The 27,320-nt window shown below is 42.7% G+C and overlaps 1 protein-coding gene and 1 non-coding gene across 9 annotated transcripts in view; one reads left to right on the top strand and one right to left on the bottom strand.

Annotated features, from left to right (window-relative positions):
- Positions 1-27,320, bottom strand: part of PCYT1B (phosphate cytidylyltransferase 1B, choline) — a 174,963-nt gene that overhangs the window by 32,095 nt on the left and 115,548 nt on the right. For all 8 annotated transcript variants that reach the window (XM_057538946.1, XM_057538945.1, XM_057538951.1 and 5 more), the window contains 2 exons: positions 15,522-15,664; positions 12,664-12,852 (listed from right to left, as the gene is read on the bottom strand). In XM_057538946.1, coding sequence (XP_057394929.1) covers positions 12,664-12,852; positions 15,522-15,664 — 332 coding nt within the window. The remainder of the gene's footprint in view (positions 1-12,663; positions 12,853-15,521; positions 15,665-27,320) is intronic.
- Positions 26,610-26,682, top strand: TRNAG-GCC (transfer RNA glycine (anticodon GCC)). Its single transcript has one exon. It is a non-coding gene; the product is annotated as a tRNA-Gly (tRNA).

Below are 27,320 nucleotides of genomic sequence, written 5' to 3' on the forward strand. Positions count from 1 at the left end.
TGGTAGCCAGCTGCCAAGAAGGCCCCACCTGCTGGTATTCACATCCTTGTGTAGTGTCCTTCCAAAATATACAAGGATTAGTCTGTGTAACCAGTAGAAGATGGTAAAAGTGATGCTTTGTCACTTCCGATGTTAGATCATAAAAGACTATAGCTTTTTTTTTTCTTAGACTCTCACTCCCTCTGGAGAAAGCCAGCTGCTATGTCGTGAGGACACTTGGGCAGCCTTGTGGAAAGACCCACATAGTGAGGAACTGAGGACACTTGGGCAGCCTTGTGGAAAGACCCACATAGTGAGGAACTGAGGTATCCAGTCGACAGTGACATCAGAGTGTGGAAGAGGATCCTGTAGCCCCAAATGACTGGAGCGCCAGCTGACATCCTGACTGCCAACTTCATAACAAGACCCCAAGTCATAACCATCTAGCTAAGCTGCTTCCTGACCTTCAGAAACTATGTGAGAAAATGTTTTTTTAAATTATTTATTTATGGCTGTGTTGGGTCTTCGTTTCTGTGCGAGGGCTTTCTCTAGTTCTGGCAAGCGGGGGCCACTCTTCATTGCGGTGCACGGGGCTCTCACTGTCGCAGCCTCTCTTGTTGCGGAGCACAGGCTCCAGACGCGCAGGCTCAGTAATTGTGGCTCACGATCCCAGCCGCTCTGCGGCATGTGGGATCCTCCCAGACCAGGGCTCGAACCCATGTCCCCTGCATTGGCAGGCAGATTCTCAACCACTGCGCCACCAGGGAAGCCCTAATGTTTGTTTTTAAGTCACCAAGTTTTGGGGTAATTTGTTACACTCTAATAATGAATACAGCCATGAACACCATGATTTCTTCTTGCTTAGGAAAGGAGCCAACAGTCCCTGCCCTGAATCTAGATGCCCTGACCTAATGTGCCCTTTTGGCAACTGGCTTTGTCACAAAAGCCTTAAAGGAAGGGTTTTGATAGACCCTAGTTTCTCCACAGTGCCACACGCTAGCCAAAGGAGAGGGAAGCAAAGTGACTGCATCCCATGGACATTTCTATCATGAAGGATCCAGTGCTGGCCTGCAGAAAGAGGCTTGGCCCCAGGCTCCATCCTGGTACCTCCAAACTCCTATGAGACCATCGGAAAGGTTCATAAGTTTTCTAGACCTTTCTTTCTTTATAACACTGCTATAATACTACCCTCTTATGTGGTTAAAATGGGTAGAGTAGACATAAAAGAACTATGTAAAAAGAGTTGAACCTACTACACAACTTCTAGACAGTAACATCACCACCACCCTCCACTTAGAGATGGACTGTAAGGTTTTGGGTTTTATATCCTTGTTCTTGATTCCAAACATGAGGTCACTTGGGGGAGACTAGAAGACTCTATACCACAAGGTGCAAACACAAATATTCCCTGAGGCCAGGTGGGCACCATAAATGTGTAAGGTTCGAGAAGGTGGCAGCAAGGAAGAGTGGGGAATGTTATAGACACAGTCAACTGGAGAGTTTGTGCCCTCCCTATGAGAAAGGTTTAAACATTGTTAAGGGCCAAGCAAACCAAGTCTGCCTACTGAAATCGAGCCACCAAACGCTAAGTTGTAACCAAGCCCTGTCCAGCACCATAAGCAATAGAAGGCTAAGGGTATATGTTGATCTAGCAATACAGATATACAGATATCTATAGGGAGCATAGATATATAGATCAATATAGACATGGAGGATTTAGGCCTCACCATATCCTTCACAGGTGCTGAAAAGTTCTGTGAATAGCTCTTCATCACACATCTATTCGTTCAATCTAGAAACATTTATGGAGTACCCACTATAAGCTACATGCTAAACCTGTTGTACCAAATTTTGTACCTTAAATCCTTGTATTTTGTACCTTTCCAAGTTTGGGTTATTTGTATTTGTATCAGTACTATATTGGCAGGTTAACACAGATTCTCTATTTTAAGAAATGAGTTCCATCCAGAGGGCAGACAGCAGAAGCAAGATAAACTACAATCCTGCAGCCTGTGGAACAAAAACCACATTCACAGAAAGATAGACAAGATGAAAAGGCAGAGGGCTATGCACCAGATGAAGGAACAAGATAAAACTCCAGAAAAACAACTAAATGAAGTGGAGACAGGCAGCCTTCCAGAAAAAGAATTCAGAATAATGATAGTGAAGATGATCCAGGACCTCGGAAAAAGAATGGAGGCAAAGATAGAGAAGATGCAAGAAATGTTTAACAAAGACCTAGAAGAATTACAGAACAAACAACCAGAGATGACCAATACAATAACTGAAATGAAAACTACACTAGACGGAATCAATAGCAGAATAACTGAGGCAGAAGAACGGATAAGTGACCTGGAAGAAAGAATGGTGGAATTCACTGCTGCGGAACAGAATAAAGAAAAAAGAATGAAAAGAAATGAAGACAGCCTAAGAGACCTCTGGGACAACGTTAAACACAACAACATTCGCATTATAGGGGTCCCAGGAGGACAAGAGAGAGAGAAAGGACCAGAGAAAATATTTGAAGAGATTATAGTCGAAAATTTCCCTAACATGGGAAAGGAAATAGCCACCCAAGTCCAGGAAGCACAGAGAGCCCCATACAGGACAAACCCAAGGAGAAACACGCCGAGACACATAATAATCAAATTGGCAAAAATTAAAGACAAAGAAAAATTATTGAAAGCAGCAAGGGAAAAACGACAAATAACATACAAGGGAACTCCCATAAGGTTAAAGCTGATTTCTCAGCAGAAACTCTACAAGCCAGAAGGGAGTGGCATGATATACTTAAAGTGATGAAAGGGAAGAACCTACAACCAAGATTACTCTACCCAGCAAGGATCTCATTCAGATTCGATGGAGAAATCAAAAGCTTTACAGACAAGCAAAAGCTACGAGAATTCAGCACCACCAAACCAGCTCTACAACAAATGCTAAAGGAACTTCTCTAAGTGGGAAACACAAGAGAAGAAAAGGACCTACAAAAACAAACCCATAACAATTAAGAAAATGGTCATAGGAACATACATATCCATAATTACCTTAAACGTGAATGGATTAAACGCTCCAACCAAAAGACATAGACTGGCTGAATGGATACAAAAACAAGACCCATAACTATGCTGTCTACAAGAGACACACTTCAGACCTAGGGACACATACAGACTGAAAGTGAGGGGATGGAAAAAGATATTCCATGCAAATGGAAATCAAAAGAAAGCTGGAGTAGCAATACTCATATCAGACAAAATAGACTTTAAAATAAAGAATGTTACAAGAGACAAGGAAGGACACTACATAATGATCAAGGGATCAATCCAAGAAGAAGATATAACAATTATAAATATATATGCACCCAACATAGGAGCACCCCAATACAAAAGGCAACTGCTAACAGCTATAAAAGGGGAAATCGACAGTAACACAATAATAGTGGGGGACTTTAACACCTCACTTACACCAATGGACAGATCATCCAAAATGAAAATAAATAAGGAAACAGAAGCTTTAAATGACACAATAGACCAGCTAGATTTAATTGATATTTATAGGACATTCCATCCAAAAACAGCAGATTACACTTTCTTCTCAAGTGTGCACGGAACATTCTCCAGGATAGATCACATCTTGGGTCACAACTCAAGCCTCAGTAAATGTAAGAAAATTGAAATCATATCAAGCATCTTTTCTGACCACAAAGCTATGAGATTAGAAATGAATTACAGGGGAAAATAACGTGAAAAGCACAAACACATGGAGGTTAAACAATACGTTACTAAATAACCAAGAGATCACTGAAGAAATCAAAGAGGAAATCAAAAAATACCTAGAGACAAATGACAATGAAAACACGATGATCCAAAACCTATGGGATGCAGCGAAAGCAGTTCTAAGAGGGAAGTTTATAGCTATACAAGCCTACCTCAAGAAACAAGAAAAATCTCAAGTAAACAATCTAACCTTACACCTAAAGGAACTAGAGAAAGAAGAACAAACATAACCCAAAGTTAGCAGAAGGAAATAACTCAGAAAGATCAGAGCAGAAATAAATGAAATAGAAACAAAGAAAACAATAGCAAACATCAATAAAACTAAAAGCTGGTTCTTTGAGAAGATAAACAACACTGATAAACCGTTAGCCAGACTCATCAAGAAAAAGAGGGAGAGGACGCAAATCAATAAAATTAGAAATGAAAAAGAAGTTACAAGAGACACCGCAGAAATACAAAGCATCCTAAGAGACTACTACAAGCAACTCTATGCCAATAAAATGGACAACCTGGAAGAAATGGACAAATTCTTAGAAAGGTATAACCTTCCAAGACTGAACCAGGAAGAAATAGAAAATATGAACAGAACGATCACAAGTAATGAAATTGAAACTGTGATTAAAAATCTTTCAACAGGGCTTCCCTGGTGGCGCAGTGGTTGAGAATCTGCCTGCTAATGCAGGAGACACGGGTTCGAGCCCTGGTCTGGGAGGATCCCACGTGCCGCGGAGCGGCTGGGCCCGTGAGCCACAATTGCTGAGCCTGCGCGTCTGGAGCCTGTGCCCCGCAACGGGAGGGGCCGCGGTAGTGAAAGGCCCGCGCACCGCGATGAAGAGCGGTCCCCGCACCGCGATGAAGAGTGGCCCCCACTTGCCGCAACTAGAGAAAGCCCTCGCACGAACCGAAGACCCAGCACAGCCAAAAATAAAATAAATAAATAAATAAATAAATAAAATTAAAAAAAAAAAAAAAAGATTATGAGGAATTTAAAAAAAAAAAAAAAAAAAAAAATCTTTCAACAAACAAAAAGTCCAGGACCAGATGGCTTCACAGGTGAATTCTATCAAACATTTAGAGAAGAGCTAACACCCATCCTTCTCAAACTCTTCCAAAAAATTGCAGAGGAAGGAACACTCCCAAACTCATTCTATGAGGCCACCATCACCCTGATACCAAAACCCAAGAAAGATACCACAAAAAAAGAAAATTACAGACCAATATCACTGATGAATATAGATGCAAAAATCCTCAACAAAATACTAGCAAACAGAATCCAACAACACATTAAAAGGATCATACACCATGACCAAGTGGGATTTATCCCAGGGATGCAAAGATTCTTCAATATACGCAAATCAACCAATGTGATACACCATATTAACAAATTGAAGGATAAAAACCATATGATCATCTCAATAGATGCAGAAAAACCTTTTGACAAAATTCAACACCCATATATGATTAAAACTCTCCAGAAAGTGGGCATAGAGGGAACCTACCTCAACATAATAAAGGCCATATACGACAAACCCACAGCAAACATCATTCTCAATGGTGAAAAACTGAAAGCATTTCCTCTAAGATCAGGAACAAGACAAGGATGTCCACTCTCACCACTATTATTCAACATAGTTTTGGAAGTCCTAGCCATGGCAATCAGAGAAGAAAAAGAACTAAAAGGAATACAAATTGGAAAAGAAGAAGTAAAACTGTCACTGTTTGCAGATGACATGATACTATACATAGAGAATCCTAAAAATGCCACCAGAAAACTAATAGAGGTAATCAATGAATTTAGTAAAGTTGCAGGATACAAAATTAATGCACAGAAATCTCTTGCATTCCTATACACTAATGATGAAAAATCTGAAAGAGAAATTATGGAAACACTCCCATTTACCATTGCAATAAAAAGAATAAAATACCTAGGAACAAACCTACCTAGGGAGACAAAAGACCTGTATGCAGAAAACTATAAGACACTGATGAAAGAAATTAAAGATGGTACCAACAGATGGAGAGATATACCATGTTCTTGGATTGGAAGAATCAATATTGTGAAAATGACTATACTACCCAAAGCAATCTACAGATTCAATGCAATCCCTATCAAATTACCAATGGCATTTTTTACAGAACTAGAACTAATCATCTTAAAATTTGTACGAAGACACAAAAGACCCCGAATAGCCAAAGCAGTCTTGAGGGAAAAAAACGGAGCTGGAGGAATCAGACTCCCTGACTTCAGGCTAAACTAGAAAGCTACAGTCATCAAGACAATATGGTACTGGCACAAAAACAGAAACATAGATCAATGGAATAAGATAGAAAGCCCAGAGATAAACCCACGCACCTATGGTCAACTAATCTATGACAAAGGAGGCAAAGATATACAATGGAGAAAAGACAGTCTCTTCAATAAGTGGTGCTGGGAAAACTGGACAGCTACATGTAAAAGAATGAAATTAGAATACTCCCTAACACCATATACAAAAATAAACTCAAAATGGATTTGAGACCTAAATGTAAGATGGGACACTATAAAACTCTTAGAGGAAAACATAGGAAGAACACTCTTTGACATAAATCACAGCAAGATCTTTTTTGATCCACCTCCTAGAGTAATGGAAATAAAAACAAAAATAAACAAATGGGACCTAATGAAACTTCAAAGCTTTTGCACAGCAAAGGAAACCATAAATAAGATGAAAAGACAACCCTCAGAATGGGAGAAAATATTTGCAAACGAATCAACGGACAAAGGATTAACCTCCAAAATATATAAACAGCTCATTCAGCTCGATATTAAAGAAACAAACAACCCAATCCAAAAATGGGCAGAAGACCTAAATAGACATTTCTCCAAAGAAGACATACAGGTGGCCAAGAAGCACATGAAAAGATGCTCAACATCACTAATTATTAGAGAAATACAAATCAAAACTACAGTGAGGTATCAACTCACACCAGTTAGAATGGGCATCATCAGAAAGTCTACAAACAACAAATGCTGGAGAGGGTGTGGAGAAAAGGGAACCCTCTTGCACTGTTGGTGGGAATGTAAATTGATACAGCCACTATGGAGAACAGTATGGAGGTTCCTTAAAAAACTAAAAAGAGACAATGAAGAGAAGTCACAGATTCAACATTAGCTTTGAAGGTGGAGGAAGGGGACCCCAGCAGAGGCACGTGGGTGGCCTTTAAAAGCTGGAAACAGATTCTCCCCTTGGTTTCCGTAAAGGAATGCAGCCCCTCCAGCCTCATCATTTTAACACAGTGAGTCACACTTTTATTCCTTCAGATGTATGATAACACATTTGTGTGTTTAAGCTGCTAAATTTGTGGTCATTTGTTACAGCAGCAACAGAAAACTAATATACCACCCACCCCGCCCACGGGCCATAGTATATAAACAGATGTATAGTGTGTCTAATAGTACTAAAAGCCATCGGTGGGCAATTAGGGAAAATGTTTAAATAAGGGCAATAATGAAAAAATTTTGAGAAACATTGCCCTGGGAGGTGGAAAGCAGGCTCTTCTGCTTGTATTTCATAACAGAGGACATAATCAATGTTTGGATGAGTAAATTTGATAGCACCAGGATCTGTTGCTTTCTCTGGAGAAGATCAGAAAATTAGCACAAATAGAGTTATTCCTAAATATGAAGAACTAAGAAAATATTCTTCCGGGAAAAGGTGGAGGGAAACAAAATAGCTTACATGAAATAGAAACCTGAAAAGCACTGACATGGAAGAATGCCTATATATACATTCTTGATGGAAGAAAATATTTGAAAGTTTTTAGGCCAGTATGTTAATAGTGGGTTCTCTGGGTGGTCGTTCTCTTTCTGTTTTGTTGCTGTTTGTTTCTTATGACTTTCCTACAAGAATTATATATTAGAGGAGGTTTTTACTATATGACAATAGTTGGTACCTAGATGGGGACAAAATTTTATAATAAATACATTTTTAAAATTCAGTTTGTATAAAATGATCAGATACAAGGATATATTGTACAACACAGGGAATATAGCCAATATTTTATGATAACTATAAATGGAGTATAGCCTTTAAAAATTGTGAATCACTATATTGTACACCTGTAACTTATATAATATTGTACATCAGCTGTACTTCAATTCCAGTTTGAGTCTTTATCTTTAAAAGTAGGACAAGAATTATAAAATAAATTTACTTCAATCTTATATGTTGTTATTATTAAATTTATGTTGCAAATAAAACTATATTGTTAGAAAAAAAATGAGTTCCAGTCCCAAATCCACAAACAAAGAATTATTATAGGGCTTCCCTGGTGGCGCAGTGGTTGAGAGTCTGCCTGCCAATGCAGGGGACACGGGTTCGAGCCCTGGTCTGGGAAGATCCCACATGCCACGGAGCAGGTGGGCCCGTGAGCCGCAATTGCTGAGCCTGCGTGTCTGGAGCCTGTGCTCCGCAACAAGAGAGGCCGCGATAGTGAGAGGCCTGCGCATCGCGATGAAGAGTGGCCCCCGCTCGCCACAACTAGAGAAAGCCCTCGGACAGAAATGAAGACCTAACACAGCCATAAATAAATAAATTAAAAAAAAAGAATTATTATAATAATAGCATATTCATGGAAAGCAAATTACTTATCTTGGCGTTTAACATCCTTGTAACTATTCCTGTACTTTTAATGTCAACAGAAAAAAAGTAACATCAAAGTCTGGCTGATATGGTAAATTAATGTTAATAACAGTTTTGACACTAATAGCAAGTTTTAAAAAGAAAAACCTCCAGTATCTTAGCTGGGTTTCATTTCTTAAAAATCACCTCAGCTCACTGTCACCAAATTCCCCTAGTACAATTCCAGCTACTATTCCACCTTCACAGTTGCTATGTAAATGATATCCTTTCCCGCCTTTGCTCACTGCAGGTGGAGGAAACATCCTCCCGCTTGAGGTACAATACCAGCGCGTCTCAGCAAAGACACATTTCTGAATCCCTGCAAGCAAATGAATGCCTACATGGTTTCATTTTTAAAAAACCACTAGTTGTTTCCTCAGAGCCTGAAAATTAGTTGTGAAAAATGTTAACTATTAAAGTACACACTAGATTAATGAGAAATTTCAGACTTGTTACAGAGACCACGGAATCCCAGAGAACAGGGTCTGCGCTTTATCTTCATGTCCTTCCCTAGTACCATGCACATACAAGGACATTAATCAATGTCCCATGAATTAAAGTGAACTGAGCTGAAACCCAGGGAAAACGAAAAGGAACCCAACCCTTAGCTCCTCCACTCTAACAAGCTCTTTCTATAAGTCATCAAGGGCTCAAGCAGCCCCTTGCAAACCCTCCACCCCTCTCAGACTCAGCCAACAAGACATGGTTGGCCTACGACAGCTGCCTCTATAATCACTTAGAGACTGCTAGGCTTTAAGCAAATCATCTCTTCTAACTTCTCAAACATTGTTCTTTTTTCTATTTGAGTGTTTTACTTTTAGATAATCCTATAATGAACCAGCTCAAATGAGCAGAGAGTCAGCAGTGACAACCCATCAATAAAATAAAGCCAAAGTGAATTTTGTTAGAGACTTCTCATGTCATAATAGGAAATCTAGGCTACTTAAAATCAGGAAAATCAAATGGAATCATTCCTTTTTGTTCTAAAAGGAATGTTAGTTAGCTTTAAAACTATCGCTTTCCAGATATCCCATGCCCTTGGATTGGAAAAATTAATATTGTTAAAACGGCCATACTACCCAAAGCAATCTACAGATTTAATGTGATACCCATCAACTTACCCATGACATTTTTCACAGAACTAAAACAAATAATCCTAAAATTTATGTGGAACCATAAAAGACCTAGAATGCCCAAAGCAATCCTGAAGAAAAAGAACCAAGCAGGAGGCATCACCCTCCCAGACTTCAGACAATACTACAAAGCTACAGTAATCAAAACAGAGTGGTACTGGCACAAAAAAAGACATATGGATCAATGGAACACAATAGAGAGTCCAGAAATAAACCCACACATGTACAGTCAATTGATGTTCGACAAAGGAGGCAAGAATATACAATGACAGTCTCTTCAGCCAGTGGTGTTGGTAAGTTGGACAGCACATGTAAATCAATGAAATTAGAACACACCCTCTCACCATACACAAAAATAAACTCAAAATGGCTTAAAGACTTAAACATAAGACATGACACCATAAAACTCCTAGAAGAGATCATAGGCAAAACATTCTCTGACATAAATTGTACCAATGTTTTCTTAGGTCAGTCTGCCAAGGCAATAGAAATAAAAACAAAAATAAACAAATGAGACCTAATTAAACTTGTAAGCTTTTGCACAGCAAAGGAAACCATAAACAAAATGAAAAGACAACCTACAGAGTGGGAGAAAATATTTGCAAACAATGTGACCAACAAGGGCTTAATTTCCAAAATATACAAACAGCTCATAAAACTCAATAACAAAAAACAAACAATCCAATCCAAAAATGGGCAGAAGACCTAAGTAGACATTTCTCCAAAAAAGACATACAGATGACCAAGAGGCACATGAAAAGATGTTCAACATTGCTTATTATTAGAGAAATGCAAATCAAAGCTACAATGAGGTACCACCTCACACCAGTCAGAATGGCCATCATTAAAAAGTCTACAAAGAACAAATGCTGGAGAGAGTATGGAGGAAAGGGAACCCTCCTACACTATTGGTGGGAATGTAAGTTGGTGCAGCCACTGTGGAAAACAGTATGGAGGGTCCTTAGAAAACTAAAAATAGAATTACCACATGACCCAGCAATCCCACTATTGGGCATATACCCTGAGAAAACTCCTCTAATTCAAAAAGATACATGCACCCCAATGTTCATAGCAGCACTATTCACAATAGCCAAGCCATGGAAACAACTTAAATGTCCACTGACAGATGAATGGATAAAGAAGATGTGGTATATGTATACAGTGGAATGCTACGCAGCCACAAAAAGAACAAAATAATGCCATTTGCAGCAACATGGATACAACTAGAGATTATCATACTAAGTGAAGTAAGTCAGAAAGAGAGAGACAAATACCATATGATATCACTTATATGTGGAATCTAAAATATGACACAAATGAACCTATCTGTGAAACAGAAACAGAATTACAGACACAGAGAACAGACTGGTGGTTACCAAGGGGGAGGGGGTTGGGGGAGGGGTGGAGTGGGAGGTTGGGGGTTAGCAGATGTAGGCTTTTCTATATAGAATGGATAAACAAGGTCCTACTGTATAGCACAGAGAACTATATTCAGTATCCTATGACAAACCATAATGGAAAAGAGTATTAAAAATAAATATATATATGTACAACTGAATCACTTTGCTGTACAGCAGTAATTAACATGGCATTGTAAATCAACTATACTTCAGTTTTAAAAAACTATCTTTTTCATAGAGCCCTCATTAACTGCTGATAATACTGGTTATTTACTCTGGAAGTGCATGCACAGTAGAAATACCAATGGAATAGAAGGTGGTTTCCAGAATTTTCTTTTCCCTTTCCATAATTTTCACTCAGAATTCTATATAGAATTTAGGCAAGAGACCCTGTCTACATTCTCTGTCTTAGTTTTAAGATTCAGATCATGGCCTCAGTCCCCCACGACCTTTATGCCTATCCCAGCACATACATACCATGGGGAAAAAAAGGGGTCAAGTCATGTACCAAAATGTTCATTGCAGCTCTATTTACAATAGCCAGGACATGGAAGCAACCTAAGTGTCCATCATCGGATGAATGGATAAAGAAGATGTGGCACATATATACAATGGAATATTACTCAGCCATAACAAGAAATGAAATGGAGGTATTTGTAATGAGGTGGATGGAGTTAGAGTCTGTCATACGGAGTGAAGTAAGTCAGAAAGAGAAAAACAAATACAGTATGCTAACACATATATATGGAATCTAAGGAGAAAAAAAAAAGGTCATGAAGAACCTAGTGGCAAGATGGGAATAAAGACACAGACCTACTAAAGAATGGACTTGAGGATATGGGGAGGGGGAGGGGTGAGATGTGACAGGGTGAGAGAGTGTCATGGACATATATACACTACCAAATGTAAAATAGATAGCTAGTGGGAAGCAGCCACATAGCACAGGGAGATCAGCTCGGTGCTTTGTGACCGCCTGGGGGGGTGGGATGGGGAGGGTGGGAGGGAGGGAGATGCGGGAGGGAGGAGATATGGGAACGTGTGTATATGTGTAGCTGATTCACTTTGTTATAAAGCAGAAACTAACACACATTTGATTCACTTTGTTATAAAGCAGAAACTAACACACAATTGCTTCACAATTGTGAAGCAATTATACTTCAATAAAGATGTTTAAAAAAAAAAAAAGGGGTCAAATCAGGGCATGATAAGAACAGAGAGAGTCCTACCTCTTCTTTCTCTCTATTCCAACCAATGAAAGAGGAGTTCCTGACAACCAAAGGCGATCAAGGCAGCTACATTTCTTTTGCATCCTCCTCCTCTGGTTGATCCAAGAGGCATGAGCCTCGTCTTACAAGTTCCATGATACCACTGACCCACTTCACCCTTACCCCCAAGCTGTGCATCATCCAACTGGGAGACTGGGATGAGCTACGGAACCAACCTCTGCGGTAACAGACATTCAATGACTACCAAATGGCTTCAAACTCTGGATAAGAAATAGAGACCAGAGCTGGCTTCGGGCACCACTGGGTGCCATAGTGAGAGGAAAAGCAAAAACTAAATAAGGAAGTGACACAGACTTGAAGTCATTTGGGCTGATGCCCAAAGTGGAGGTCACATATTGGACTGAGATAAGGGAACCCTTGAGTAGTTCCTTGGAAAGGAGGATAAACTGAAAACACCCATTATTGCAGGGCCAAGTGAAATAATTACATACCCATGCTCCATCAGGCCCAAACAGTTCTAGGAAGTTGCCAATGAATTCCCTCGATTTCTCTTCCCACTTTTGAATTAGATCATGACTCTTTTCTTCCACTCTGTTAACAAATTCCTTTGATTTTTCCTCCACGTTTTTGACCTTTTCCTTCATCTTGTCTACCTGGTTTTGGAAGCGGTACTTCTTCTCCTGGTCCAAAATTAAAGGAGAAAGAAATGGATTTATCCAAGAGGGCATGGGAGAAATCAATCATTCACAGAATGGTCATATTTTATTTCAACTCATGTGTGTTCTTAACCTGAAGAGTCAGGATGCTATTTCCCAAGGGCTGGATTGACAGGAAGGCCCTCTCTTGTAAGAAAAGTCACTTTTCATTAGTCTACTTGAATGTGTACAGTGAAGTACAAGTGGTTTTAATGTTCTCTTTCTTGTAAATATTGGAGTTGAATTCACTTATATAAGAGAAGAACCAAAAGTATACATTTATTCTTTATTATGGAGAGATACTGGGTGAATACAGCCCCTCAATTCTCCTGAGACTTAGACAAAAATATGAATTGTACATAGAATGGCCACTCAGAAGCTACCTGAGCTCCCTATTTTACTGGGACATTGTTAAAACCAATATTGGTTGAAATATTGGCTGGGCCTTAGAACCCATGTGTTATACTAAAATTGTCACTGTCATGATATTTGCCATTAAGCTAATGGAACTGCATCAGTTTCCTTGGTAACGAAGAAAGATTTTGTTCTGATAGCTTCTCTGGACTGGGATTTTGTTCATAGCCTTTATGCAGCATTGCTATACCTATGTGCCTGGAAGGCACATATGTTGGGCAAGTCACGTGTCATCTCTAAACCTCAGTTTTCTCATCTGTAAAATAGGGATAATTATCGTCCCTACCCTATAGGGGTGCTGTAACAATTAGATAAGATAATGCATGTAAAGTGCTTGGCACAAAGCCTGGCATTTAGTAGAAGCTACAGTGTGTGTTGGCTGTTTGATTACTATTACGCCGCAGAGGCATTTAATCATGTTACCTGGTGAGAATGGAATCAAAACCATAAAAATAAGATGAAACAAAGGCTCTTTTCCTCCATGCAATCATAATACATTTTCTCCTGGAGAGGTAATAAGGTTTATCACTTTTCTTCACTATATGGAACTGAAGTCCATTTCATATTTCAGAATTTTTTGAGCCAGGTACAGTATTACAAAACTGGGTCAGGATTCCCTGATCTAGACTTCACAAACCTTACTGCAGCCTCAGGGTGGGGTGCGAGCTATCTGTGCTGCCAGCCAGCTATACATAATACGTGGTTACTATCTCTATGCAGCTCTCAGGAGCAGCACGGAATACTAGAATGAACACTGGACCACGAGCCAAAAGGCTGGGAGGCCGCTGCTGCCTCCACCCTACTTTGCTTGAAGGACTTTAGCCACATCCCTCTCTGAGCTCAGCTTTCCTCATTTCTAAATTCAGGGACTTGGACTGGGCGACGGGTTCCTGCCACCTCTGAGGTTCTGTGATTCATCTACACGCCCATCCAACACGTTTGATTTTCTCTCTGAGCCGCAGCCAGGTTTGTTGTCACAGAAAAGCAACGGGCTCATCCACACTGACTACACGGTTCCTTGAGCTAAGTGGCTTATCCACAGGCCGTTGAAAGAGCGTGAGCAATAACTTTTGGAAATGGCTCGACATGCTTGGATGGGTTACTGAATTCAATTTAAAAGAACAGACAGTTTAATTTATTGAAATAACCAGGGCTTTATGCTCTATAAGATACCAAATAACCACTTTGCCGGAATTCTTTTCAGCCACTTGTTCTGGTGCCACTTGAACCCGACATTTTCCATTTTGTTGCCCAGTTTGTACGAAGCCACAGAGCCTGGACTCCCAACGCTCCCTGCCTCGCGAGGACAACTAATAATGACTGACTTGTGCTTCCTGAACCCTTCCTCGTTCGGAGGCACGGATGATCGATTTGTGTAAGCTGCTGGGTAACTGTGGCTGCACATACTTATAAGCATCTAGTTTTGTAGAAAAATCGCTCTTGGACAGTATCTGTTTCGGCGGGTGGAAATTCTGTACGTACGGAGAGTTCTTATTTTACTCAACTCCATGCGCGCCTCGGAGTCCAGGCCAATACAGTCATCCAGACTCGCGAGCATCACCTCCAGCAACTTTGCTGCCCTCTTTGCTTTTTAACAGCTTGTTTTGCTTGTTTTAAACATTGTTTTAACAGTCGCTCTATTATTAAACTAACAGCAGCTCTGTGGGAACAATACAGCAGAAATACAAAAGGAAGCCAGAGACTTTGGGCTTTATTTAAGCAGCTGTAATTTCTCTGGACAATATAAAAAAAAAGCGGCTGTTAAGGTTTCTAATGAGCATCTGTAAGGCCTTAATAAAATGAAAGTTGTAAAATGTTAAAACAAGAAAGCATTTTCTCTGGGTTTAGCTTTTCACTGCCTCTGCCCTCCTTCCTTCCCTCTGAGCAGAAGACAACTCTTGCCTTTTGTGAGGGCAGATCTCCCGGAAGTCCTTCACCCAAGTCTGAGAACTCTAAAGGGGGAGGTTGGGGTGAGGAGAGGGAGGCGAGGCAGCTCCTTTAGAAAATGTGAAGCTCACTCACTACCTGTGTGCCTTCGTCAACTAATGTTACCCCTTTGGACACTGGTTTCTCCATCTATAAAACGGGGATAATAATACATCACTGGGCTGTTATATGGATTGGATGAGACAAATGTCAAACATCAAGAATACCACGTGGCGTATAGTAAGTGATTAATAGACAGTGGCAGCAGTAGTGTGACGTGCTGGTCCTCAGAGGGTACGGGGTGGCACACTTACATTTATAAAGCTGACATTCAGTTCCTTGGCTGTGTACCCTCTCTGGAGATTGCGTCGGGCATAAACATCATAGTCACGGACAATCCTGGTGATGATGTCTGATGTTGAGATGCCTTCCGTTCTCTGCGTTGGAACAAACATTCCTGTTCGAATAGGAAAGACAGAATAAAGAAAAACAACTAAGGTGGCCCCGGGTGACCCCTTTTCTTGAATGGCCCTCCTTTCCAGGACAAAGTGGCAGCTCTTAGGTGTGTCAGTGAGGCTTTCACATCTGGCCCCAGCTGACTCTGCCAGGCTCAGTTCCGGACACTCCCTCCCTGCCATAAATACTGTGTGTTCGTCATCCTAGACCTATTCCCTGGATGCACCAGGCGCTCACCCGTCTCCCGACATTTGCTCACGCCAAGCCCTTCTTTTCTGCCCCAGATCCCCCTTCCCTGCCCACAGCATCTGCAGAGTTGCTCCTTATCCTACAGGGTCTGGGTTCAAGGCTATGCCTCTGCAAAGTCTTTCCTGACATCACCAGGCAGAAACCACAGCACTTAGAATATAAACTTGATTTCCATTAACAAAAGTATTTTAGATATCCGTCTCCTTGTAGAAACGGAACATTCTGAAAGCACAAGTTGTGCCTTGATCATCTTTGCATTCCCAGCACCCAGCTCAGTGCCCTGGTGTCTAGCACATGGAAAGTGCTCAATAAATGCAAATTAAATGAATAAGTGAATGGAGAATAACAACCGAGTCAACGAATTAGATCACAGCAACTCCCCTTCTTCCCCTGGGAGTTCTGCGTCACATTACAGCGAAGGATAAGAAAAAGGGTGGACTATTTTTGTTGTCTCTGATTGAAAGACATGCCCAGGGAATGCTAGATGATTTTATCCCTCTAAGAACAATCTACTCCGAATGGTGGTTTCACCACTCAAAGGCCCTTTCATCTAGACTCTGTGGGACTGAGTAAAAACAAACAAGCACAGAGGATGCCAATTCCTCATAGAACTTCCTAAAAGTCCTCAAAGATATATTTGGGTGTACCAATACAGGGCCATAAAGAAGTCACAAATGTTATCAAAGACAAGAATCTGGTGATATCAAAGATGACACAAATAGATGCAAAGATATACCATGTTCTTGGATTGGAAGAAACAAATTGTTAAAATGACTACACTACCCCAGGCAATCTACAGATTCAATGCAACGCCTATCAAATTACCAATGGCATTTTTCACAGAACTAGAACAAAAAAAACCTTTAATTTGTATGGAGACACAAAAGACCTTGCATAGCCAAAGCAATCTTGAGAAAGAAAAATGGAGCTGGAGGAATCAGGCTCCCTGACTTCAGACTATACTACACAGCTACAGTCATCAAAATAGTATGGTATTGGCACAAAAACAGAAATATAGATCAATGGAACAGGATAGAAAGCCCAGAAGTAAACCCACGCACCTATGGTCAACTGATCTATGACAAAGGAGGCAAGACTATACAATGGAGGAAAGACAGTCTCTACAATAAGTGGTGCTAGGGAAATTGGACAACTACATGTAGAAAAATGAAATTAGAACATCCTTTAACACCATACACAAAAATAAACTCAAAATGGATTAAAGACCTAAATGTAAGACTGGATACTATAAAACTCTTAGAGGAAAAGAGAGGCAGAACACTCTTTGACGTAAATCGCAGCAATATCTTTTTTGATCTCCTAGAGTAACGGAAATGAAACACAAATAAATGGGACCTAATGAAACTCAAAAGCTTTTGCACAGCAAAGGAAACCATAAACAAAACGAAAAGACAACCCACAGAATAGGAGAAAATATTTGCTAACGATGTGACTGACAAGGGATTAGTCTCCAAAATTTACAAACAGCTCATGTGGCTCAGTATCAAAAAAACAAACAACTCAATCAGAAAATGGGCAGAAGACATAAATAGACATTTCTCCAAAGAAGATATACAGATGGCCAAGAGGCATATGAAAAAGATGCTCAACATCGCTAATTATTAGAGAAATGCAAATCAGAACTACAATGAGATATCACCTCACAACCAGTCAGAATGGCCATCATCAAAAAGTCTACCAACAGGGAGTTCCCTGGTGGCCAGGTGGTTAGGATTCTGGGCTTTCACTGCCATGGCCCAGGTTTAATCCCTGGTCAGGGAACTGAGCTCCTGCAAGCCGTGCAGTGTGGCCAAAAGTAAATAAATAAATAAAACACGCACCTCTTAAAAACAAAAAAAAAGTCTACAAACAGTAAATGCTGGAGAGGGTGTGGAGAAAAGGGAACCCTCTTGCACTGTTGGTGGCAATATAAATTCATATAGCCACTATGGAGAACAGTATGGAGGTTCCTTAAAAAACTAAAAATACAGTTCCCATATGATCCAGCAATCCCACTCCTGGGCATATATCTGGAGAAAACCATGGTTCAAAAGGATACATGCACCCCAATGTTCACTGCAGCACTGTTTACAAGAACCAAGACATGGAAGCAACCCATATGTCCATCGACAGAGGAATGGATAAAGAAGATGTGGTACATATATACGATGGAATATTACTCAGCCATCAAAAAGAATGAAATAATGCCATTTGCAGCAACATGGAGGGACCTGGAGATTATCATACTAGGTGAAGTAAGACAAAGACAAATATCATATCGCTTATATGCGGAATCTAAAAAAATGATACAAATGAACTTATTTACAAAACAGAAACAGACTCACAGCCTTAGAGAATGAACTTATGGTTACCAGGGGGAAGGGATAGATTGGGAGACTGGGATTGACATATACACACTGCTATATTTAAAATACATAATCAGCTAGGACCTACTGTACAGCACAGGGAACTCTACTCAATATTCTGTAATAACCTAAATGGGAAAAGAACTTGAAAAAGAATAGATACATGTATATGTATAACTGAATCACCCTGCTATACACCTGAAACTAACACAACATTGTTAATCAACTATACTCCAATATATAATTAAAATTTTGAAAAGAATCTGGTTTATGCTTGCACTTCTGTTGTCAACTGAAATGACGTGTTGGCAATTGAGATCTTTCTATCTAATATGATAATGGTCACTCAGTCAGAGATATCAGGCATGAGACAGCATGATGGACAGAGCCTAGGCACAAGGGTGCTGGGTCCTCCGTTTGTACACTTGGGCAAGTCACTCAAGCCTCAGAAGGCAAGTTACTTAACCTCAGCCTCCAAAGCTGAGAAATGAGGTGGTTGCACAAGATGACCTTGGCCTCACCTGCCGCCTCCCTCTCCCTCACTCCTTACGTCCAATCAGTTTCCTTCTACTCACCAGTCTACTTCCTAAATGTCTCCCTGGTTCACCCACTTTTCTCCATCCTCTATCTAAACCAGTCTAACCCCATCTTGTTCAAAGATTACAGCAAGAGCCTCAAAACCAGTCTCCAGGGATGTCGCTTTTCTGTCCCCTCAATCTACTCTCCACGTAGCAAGAGCCGCAGAGCAGTCTTTCAAAATATAAGTCAGATACCTGCTCAACATCCTTCATTGGCTTTCTACTGTCCTTTGCATTTGGATTCAAATCCTTAACTTGACTCTGAGGCAGTTTGCCTTGTCTCTTCCCTGTGCTTCTCTCCAGTCTCATCTCAGACCCGCGTTCCGCCTTCCCTCCCTAAGCCAAGGCCCCTGTGCCACGCAGATGCAGCGGGCGCCCTTCTCATTGTTTTCTGTGGAGCTGAGCAACAGGCTGGCCCTGCCTTGGCCCAGCGGCCCTGGACCTCAGTGTCCTCCAAGGGCTGCCCCCTCCCCTCACTCTGCCACATACTCTCCAGCTGGTTAACTCTCGGCCGTCCACTGGGGTTCACCTTTAGCATCACTCCCTCAAGGAAATCTCTCAAAGCCCAGACTGGGTCTTCCTGCTTATTATTCTCTCCCATGGTCCACTGCTCTCTTCCTTCAAATATTCCCAGACAGCTTGTTCCATAACCGCCTTTCCCACCTGACTATCAGCTGCCTGAGGGAAGGAAGCGTTCCTACCTTATTCTCGTCTGTATCCTCAGCACTGGGTGACAAGCAGGCACCAGGAATATTTGTTGAATGAGTGACTAGATGCACACTGATGTCTGAGTGCCTTTCCAAATCCAGTTCTCTTGGATGCTGTGGACAGTGGTGAATTTGTCAGCCTTCCAGCCCCCACCAGGGCGTCCCTTTGGAGCTTTCCTTCGCTGCCATCTGCACATTGACAGTATCGGCAGCAGGGTGGCCCTGCTGTCACAGACAAAGCATCCAGTTTCTAATATACTGTGGCTCAGAGGGCAGAGTTGGGGTTGGCCCCGAGGCCGGAAACTTCTTTTAGCACCTTCTAAGAAAGCGGACTCAAATAGAAAACTAAGTAGAAGGCAGAGGGTGCCGACATATAAAGGCATGGATATAAATAGCACCCGACTGTGCACGGGGCTCTAGTGGGCAAAGAACCCTGAGGGGTCCCAAGCCAGGGGGCCTGAGACAACTTCCTCACCTTGGCGAGAGCAGCCGGGAGCTTCCTGGGGAGGAGTATGGCCCGTCTTTCAGCAGGCAGGCATTTCACTCACAACCACGGCCGGCTGAAATGTTAAGGAGACTCTCTAGCCACTAACTGATTTTAGCAAGTCACTCAGACACTGGTGACGTGAGCTCACCGTTTCTTTGAAGCCACAGGGTGAAGTCTCTGCGGCTGAATAACTGAAAGTTGGGGCTGGGGAGAGATTTGCTTTGGCTGGTTGGGAGGTAGGTCTCTGAAAGAAGCCAAGCCCTCTGCTGACATAATGAGGCACCCAGCTTCCTCCAAATCCTAATTATTGCTCTGCTAAAAATATTCAGTAACAAGCGTGATCAAAGAACCTTTTTCATCATGCTTTTCAGAACTGCGGCATTTGGTTATGGAGCTATTTTAAGAAGCAGCAAAGCACATGTTAATGAAGGAAACTTTCAACAGTAGTAGGCAATATTAGAATGACGATGAGTAATGTGGACCTTACAGTCTACTTCATTTAAGCTCCATCTTTTCATCCAGCTTTGCTGGAGAATTTTGACATGTTCTGACAAGCAGGGCAGAGGACTGTAAAGTTTAATTCATGCCCTCGATATCTCTGGCTTCATATAAAGTGATTTTTGACTTTCAGAATGAACCTCGATTAAAGGATAAAAGCCAAATGTGGATGCTGACGCCATTTCTGAGCATCTTTCTCCCACGACGAATGCTCTGGCCTTCGCTACCTGGGCCCCAAACAAATTTCTACCGTGGCTCTCCCTTGGTGAGGAATCAGCAGAGTAGATCAATGGACCACAAGAAAGGGTCCTTGTGCCTATGAAAAGTCACACGTAAGTCTTATGGCTGTGCTCCCAGAGCAAGTAAAATGCCACCTGGCTCTTCAATTTGGAGGTGGGAATTGTGGTGGATTAAAGATGGGCACGATTCCTGTCCCTTGGAATTTGAGCTGGCTTTCGTGACGTGCTTATAACAAATAGAATGTGGCGTAAGTGATGCTGGGTGGCTTCCAAGGCCAGAACCAGTGTCAACCCCAGCTGAGCTCCCTGTCAACAGCCAGCACCCACTGCCAGCCACTTAAGTGCGCCATCAGGGACCTCCAGCCCAACTGGGCCAGTGTCTGACTACAACCGTTTGAGAGACCCTGAGCAAGAACCACCCAGTCAAGCCCTTACTGGAATCCTGTTCCACAAAATCATGAGCAAAATTAAGTGGCTCTTTTTTTGGCCATGCCGTGCAGCAGGCAGGATCTTAGTTCCCTGACCAGCGATGGAACCCGTGCCCCCTGCATTGGGAGCATGGAGTCTTAACCACTGGACCGCCAGGGAAGTCCCTAAAGTGTCTCTTTTAAGTCACTAACTGCAGCAATAATTTGTTATGCGACAATCGGATGATCAATTGCTTAGAGTCAGAAAAATATTGGACCTGTTTCTACACCCAACAACTAGAACTTGAGGTTTTCCTGATTCCTAAAATCAGGAAAGTAACTTTCTCTTAGCTCACTAGAGGCTATTCACCCAGAAATAAAACCACCAGTAAATGCTTGTTGCTGCTCTACAAGGCAGTCAAAGAACTGTCACCCCAGGACATGCTGACTCAATTAAACCTGGGGGTAACCCCTAGGGTAATTCTGGGTGAACCAGAATCCCTGGTCTGGATTCATGCTACTCTAAGTGAGCTTTATGAACCTGCAGTAGCTAACAACCTGGGAGCTCATTAGAAATGGGGATCTTAGGTCCCACCAGACCTACTGAACCCAAATCTGCATTTGAACAAGATCCTGCAGGGATCTGTAGGCACAGTGACACTTGACAAGCACTTGTGTATACCAGGCCCTTCACGACAACTTTAGGAAAGGAGCAGCTTGCTCACAGCTCAGATCTTACAAAGACTTAAAAAGGTAATACTCACCCCATGCCATAACCCATCACTGTGTTACTGACACATCAGGCAGTTTCTCCCCCTCCTCCCTCCTCCCCAACCCACCAAACCCCACCTCGCCATGTTTCCTAGCAGCCTTCCAAGTCTAAAGAGTATGGGGTTTCCTTCCTTGGAACTCCTTACAAACAAGACTGGTATCTGAGAATGTCAGGCCTCCCGTTCTTACCCAATGCTCCTGACCACCAAGGGAGCCCTTTCTAAGAGAACAGTACAGACCTGACCAGCTCAGGGTAGCAAGGAGTTCCCCCAGCTGGCCCCAAAAGGATGTGAATCAACAAAAAACTCCATTAGGGAGACTGAGTACATTATACATAGCAGAATAAATTTCTGATATATTATCCAATGTCATTTTCATTTCTGGGGATGATGTCTGTCCTGAAGCCCTCTTCCCACTGATGCTGAGACCTCCATCACCTCAGGGGAAAGCAGATGTAGCTGAGAATACAGGAGACTGTGTTCAGCTTTTGACTTCTGAAACAAGCTCTTCTGAAGGCTCATTTCCAAAAGAATAGTTATGAAAGGTAAGGCTTTCACTTGAAAGAGCCAGGCTTTGAGGACTGCAGAAAGGGTTTTCTACATCCCAGGAGTGTCCCTTTGATGATCAAGAACCAGAGGCTGAGTGGTTCAGGGTATAGAATGTTTAACTGTAAGCCCTGGAGTGGGGAAAGACATGAAATTAACACAGGGGCAGTTTCCTGCCCTCCGGGGAGAAGAAAGCCCCTCCTGAGGTTGAGGGAAAAGCCCAGGGAGCAATCAGAAGCAAGAGAATAGAAGCAGGTCCTCTGTCTTGCCCTGACTCAGGTTCAAACCCCAGGGGCAGAGGCAAGGAAGAGACCCCCTGGGCAAGCCCAGAGCAGAGGCGCTGGCACCCTGTTTACCTCGAGGAACTGTGGGAGGAAATGGTCCCACAGAGGCCCCGTGCCAACATGGGGAGGCCTCGGTGGAGCATTCCTCAAGGCGAGCAGGTCACACAGGGCCTCATGAGGCTCCCTCCCACCGCCCTCCAGGAATGGTGGAGGACATATTAGACTGGGGACCCTCTCAGGGAGCACGGACGGTAGCTGGGACTTGAGATCAGCATGACTGCTGGGCGGCACACCTGTACTGCGGGGAGGCGGGTAGTGAGGCAGAGGCTGTGGCAGAGACAGGCCAAAGAGGGACGTGGCTGGGGAACAGATGGAGGCGGCAGCCATGGGGATCTGGTAGCCGGGGATGATGGCTGAGCAGGTCTTGATACCCCACAACAGCAGGTCAGCAGGGCCAGATCCGCACCCCATCCAAGCCAGTACTCAGATCATGCCAGGAGAAAAAGGCCACAAGTTGAGTCCACGTGGTCTAAGTGCAAACCTTGAAGAGTCTGAATTACTTCAAGTGTCAAGAGTGGGTTTATTATTTTTTTCTGTCATCTGTGGAAACGGGAGCTCCTAAGTCTGGTTACAGAAATTCCTCTTGCCCCTTACCCAGTTGTCCTTCCCCCGCAAGAGAGCTGTTCCTGGCACTCCCCCGCCTCCGAGTGGCATCTGGCTCCCTGTGGCGCACAGAATGAAGCCTAAACCCCCCATCCTGCCAGTTTTTCTCTCTGCTGCCACCTCCACGCACCCTTTACCACATGAACATTGTTGATTTTCCCCGAATACGCTGCACTTCCTCATATACTCCCACCTTTGGACACACCTCCCATGCCTGCTATATATAGCAGGCTTCTAATATTTTGGTGTAATTATTTATATCTGGCTCTGCTCTCTGTCAAGGGTGAGGGCTGTCTTATTCATCTTTGTATCCCATTTTCCCACCAACAATTTCAGGCTTGTGGATGCACTCAGCGGTTCGTGTGTTAACCAACGAGAGTCAAAACCATCCAAAGACAGAATGGGCTGCTTTGGGAGAGAAGAAGCTCCCCCTCATGGGAGACGTGCAAGCATCAGTTCTCCCTGGATCTGGCAGTGATGCCAAAGAGGAGGTAGAAGAGTGGGTGAGTGACCCTTAGGAGCCCGTTCTACCTTCAGACTCTGAAGGTCCCTGGATACCAGGAAAAGGCTGTAGCGGCAGCAGGCTGAGGGTGAAGGATGGTGGGACCAACATGGGTGGAATTCCAGTGGCCTCCAGGAAGGGGGAAGATGGCTCTGATGCAAGTGCCCGCAATGGGGGCAGCTCAAATATAAAGTGGCATGTATTCGACTTCTTGAAATCCCTAAGTAAAGCATATGGTAGCTCACTAAACTACAGTATCTGTACCATGCCAGCTAATGGCTTAATTATGTAGGAAAGTATGCATGGAAGCACCTACAGTACCTATAGATGAGATGTATGGTAGAAAATAAAACAGCAGAAAATAAACTAAGCCAGTAAAAATCTACTTCTGCATCTACCTTTAGCTAAAATACCAATTCCAGCCCATCCCTTCCTCAAACTCTTCCTCGCTCCAAGATTCTCAGGCAGCAACAGGCTTATGGGAAGTTTATGGAAGGTGGTCTGATGAAGGAAGATGGATGGAGAAACTAAGGAATTCAGGTTACCGTACTGCCTCCTCAACCTTGGGCAGCTCCACTTATAGAGTCAGAAAAACCATATCTGATCCTGTAAGAGGATAGAAGTAATTACCTTTACCCCAGCTGTCTTTTTAAGTAATCCAAATGGATATAATCTGGGGAGGCTGGGTATTTTATTTTATTTTTTTAACATCTTTATTGGAGTATAATTGCTTTACAATGGTGTGTTAGTTTCTGCTTTATAACAAAGTGAATCAGTTATACATATACATATGTTCCCATATCTCTTCCCTCTTGTATCTCGCTCCCTCCCACCCTCCCTATCCCACCCCTCTAGGTGGTCACAAAGCACCGAGCTGATCTCCCTGTGCTATGCGGTTGCTTCCCACTAGCTATCTATTTTACGTTTGGTAGTGTATATATGTCCATGCCACTCTCTCACTTTGTCACATCTTACCCTTCCCCCTCCCCATATCCTCAAGTCCATTCTCTAGTAGGTCTGTGTCTTTATTCCTGTCTTGCCACTAGGTTCTTCATGACCTTTTTTTTTTCCCTTCGATTCCATATATATGTGTTAGCATACTGTATTTGTTTTTCTCTTTCTGACTTACTTCACTCTGTATGACAGACTCTAACTCCATCCACCTCATTACAAATACCTCCATTTCATTTCTTTTTATGGCTGAGTAATATTCCATTGTATATATGTGCCACATCTTCTTTATCCATTCATCCGATGATGGACACTTAGGTTGCTTCCGTGTCCTGGCTATTGTAAATAGAGCTGCAATGAACATTTTGGTACATGACACTTTTTGAAGTATGGTTTTCTCAGGGTATATGCCCAGTAGTGGGATTGCTGGGTCGTATGGTAGTTCTATTTGTAGTTTTTAAAGGAACCTCCATATTGTTCTCCATAGTGGCTGTATCAATTTACATTCCCACCAACAGTGAAAGAGTGTTCCCTTTCCTCCACACCCTCTCCAGCATTTATTGTTTCTAGATTTTTTGATGATGGCCATTCTGACCGGTGTGAGATGATATCTCATTGTAGTTTTGATTTGTATTTCTCTAATTTTAAAATCCCAGCAATGACTATTTTGATTCCTGGTGATTATTTGAAACCCTGTGACATTGACAGAAAACCTCAGCTCAGGAAAATGATGAGTATTGGGTATAGCCGAGACTACTTTTCCATTATACATTTGCCCCAAAGAGCACCTATAATTTGTGAGTTTTTGCCTGTTATAAAGTAGAGCAAGAAAGATGCAAATTCATAGATATAATTTCAAAGATCTTTCAGATCACAGTCATTTTTGAAACAAGTCAAAGAGTGAGCCCTTCCATCTTTCACGGAGATTTTGTTGGGCTGTGAGGCTAAGATGGTTTGGAGTAACTCAGCACTTGTCGTCAGCATCTCCTTCAATAAAGAGGTGTGCGAGGGATTCAGAGGCCAAGATACCAGTGAAAAGCCAACAAATTGGATGAAAGGTCCATATCACTCAGGCCAAAATATCACCCTTACATCTAAATAATATGAACCATTCCACAAGACAGAAGTGTGTGCCCGCATTATCTAGGTAAATGGCTCCACTCCCCGTGTGTTGGGAAGAGCCCCTGCACACAAAAGGCTTCCATCTTAAGCTGCCTCCCCATCATACTCAATAAAAGCACCCCCTTGTTCAGCCAGCACTTAAGGAGCACCACAAATGTACCAGGGACTGTGCTGGGGACGCAAAGATGGATGAGTTATGGCTGTGGCCTGTGGCACTTCACTCTAGCTAGGGACACACACCCACCCACACACACACTCAGGAGAAGGGAGCTGAAAAGGAGGTCCATGTGCGAAGAGTGTCTGCCTCTGAAGAGGGCGGGGGGTGTGCTGAATCATGCCCCAGGGAGAGGGTGCATGTCCGGGTTGGCTCCTCAGCTGGGCCCTGCCCAAGATGCTCAGAGGAAGGGCATTCCAAGCCCAGAGAACAGCTGGAGCAAAGGTATAAAGCGGAGGTGTGTCTGGAAACCAGGACAGATTCCGTGTACCTGGAGTGTAGAGCGTGTGGAAGGCAGAGCACAGAGCTGAGGCTGGTGAGACAGGGAAAGAAACCCAGTAACAAAACCCAGGAGTGGGGACTTCCCTGGTGGCCCAGTGGTTAAGACTCTGCACTGCCAATGCAGTGGGCACAGGTTCGATCCCTGGTCGGGGAACTAAGATCTCACATGCCCCATGGTGCGGCCAAAAGATATTAAGAAAGAAAAACACACAAAAAAACAAAACCCCAGGAGTGGTCAGAGAGACCAATGGGAAATTAGAAGGTCCCAGAAGTGTCCCAGAAATGGAAGCAAAGACAAGAGCATCTAAGCAAAGAACACGGTCAGCAGTGTCGTTATGCCCAGAGGGGGGACTGAGCTAAGGCCGCTAGATTGGGTGGTCCAAAGGGCATATGAGAACTGAGCAAAGATGGGACAGAAGTCAGAGTGCAGGTGACTGAGGAATGACAGTTGCCACTAAGAGGAGGACCACGCAAGGATGTCAGTGAAGGTAGAGGCAGGAGGGCAGGCAGAAGGAAAGATTTGGGTTTATTTGTTTTTGTAGACTTCCACGTAAGCTGATAAGAAACTACTGGAGAGTGAGAACCTTGGATCACAATGGGAGGAAGAATAAAAGAAAACATGCTCAGGGAAGGGAGAAGGTAAGTTCAGATGATCGGTTAGCCTGGGACAGAAAACATACCCCCCCTCTTCCTCTGGATGCAGGAGAGGAAGCAAGGATGCAAGGACGCAAGGAGTTATGAGTAAATCAGGGCAGGAAGGGGAAAAAGAGGAGGTAAATGTTACCAAGGAGC

The sequence above is a fragment of the Balaenoptera acutorostrata genome, chromosome X (genome assembly GCF_949987535.1).
Source record: "Balaenoptera acutorostrata chromosome X, mBalAcu1.1, whole genome shotgun sequence".
Lineage (NCBI taxonomy): Eukaryota > Metazoa > Chordata > Mammalia > Artiodactyla > Balaenopteridae > Balaenoptera > Balaenoptera acutorostrata.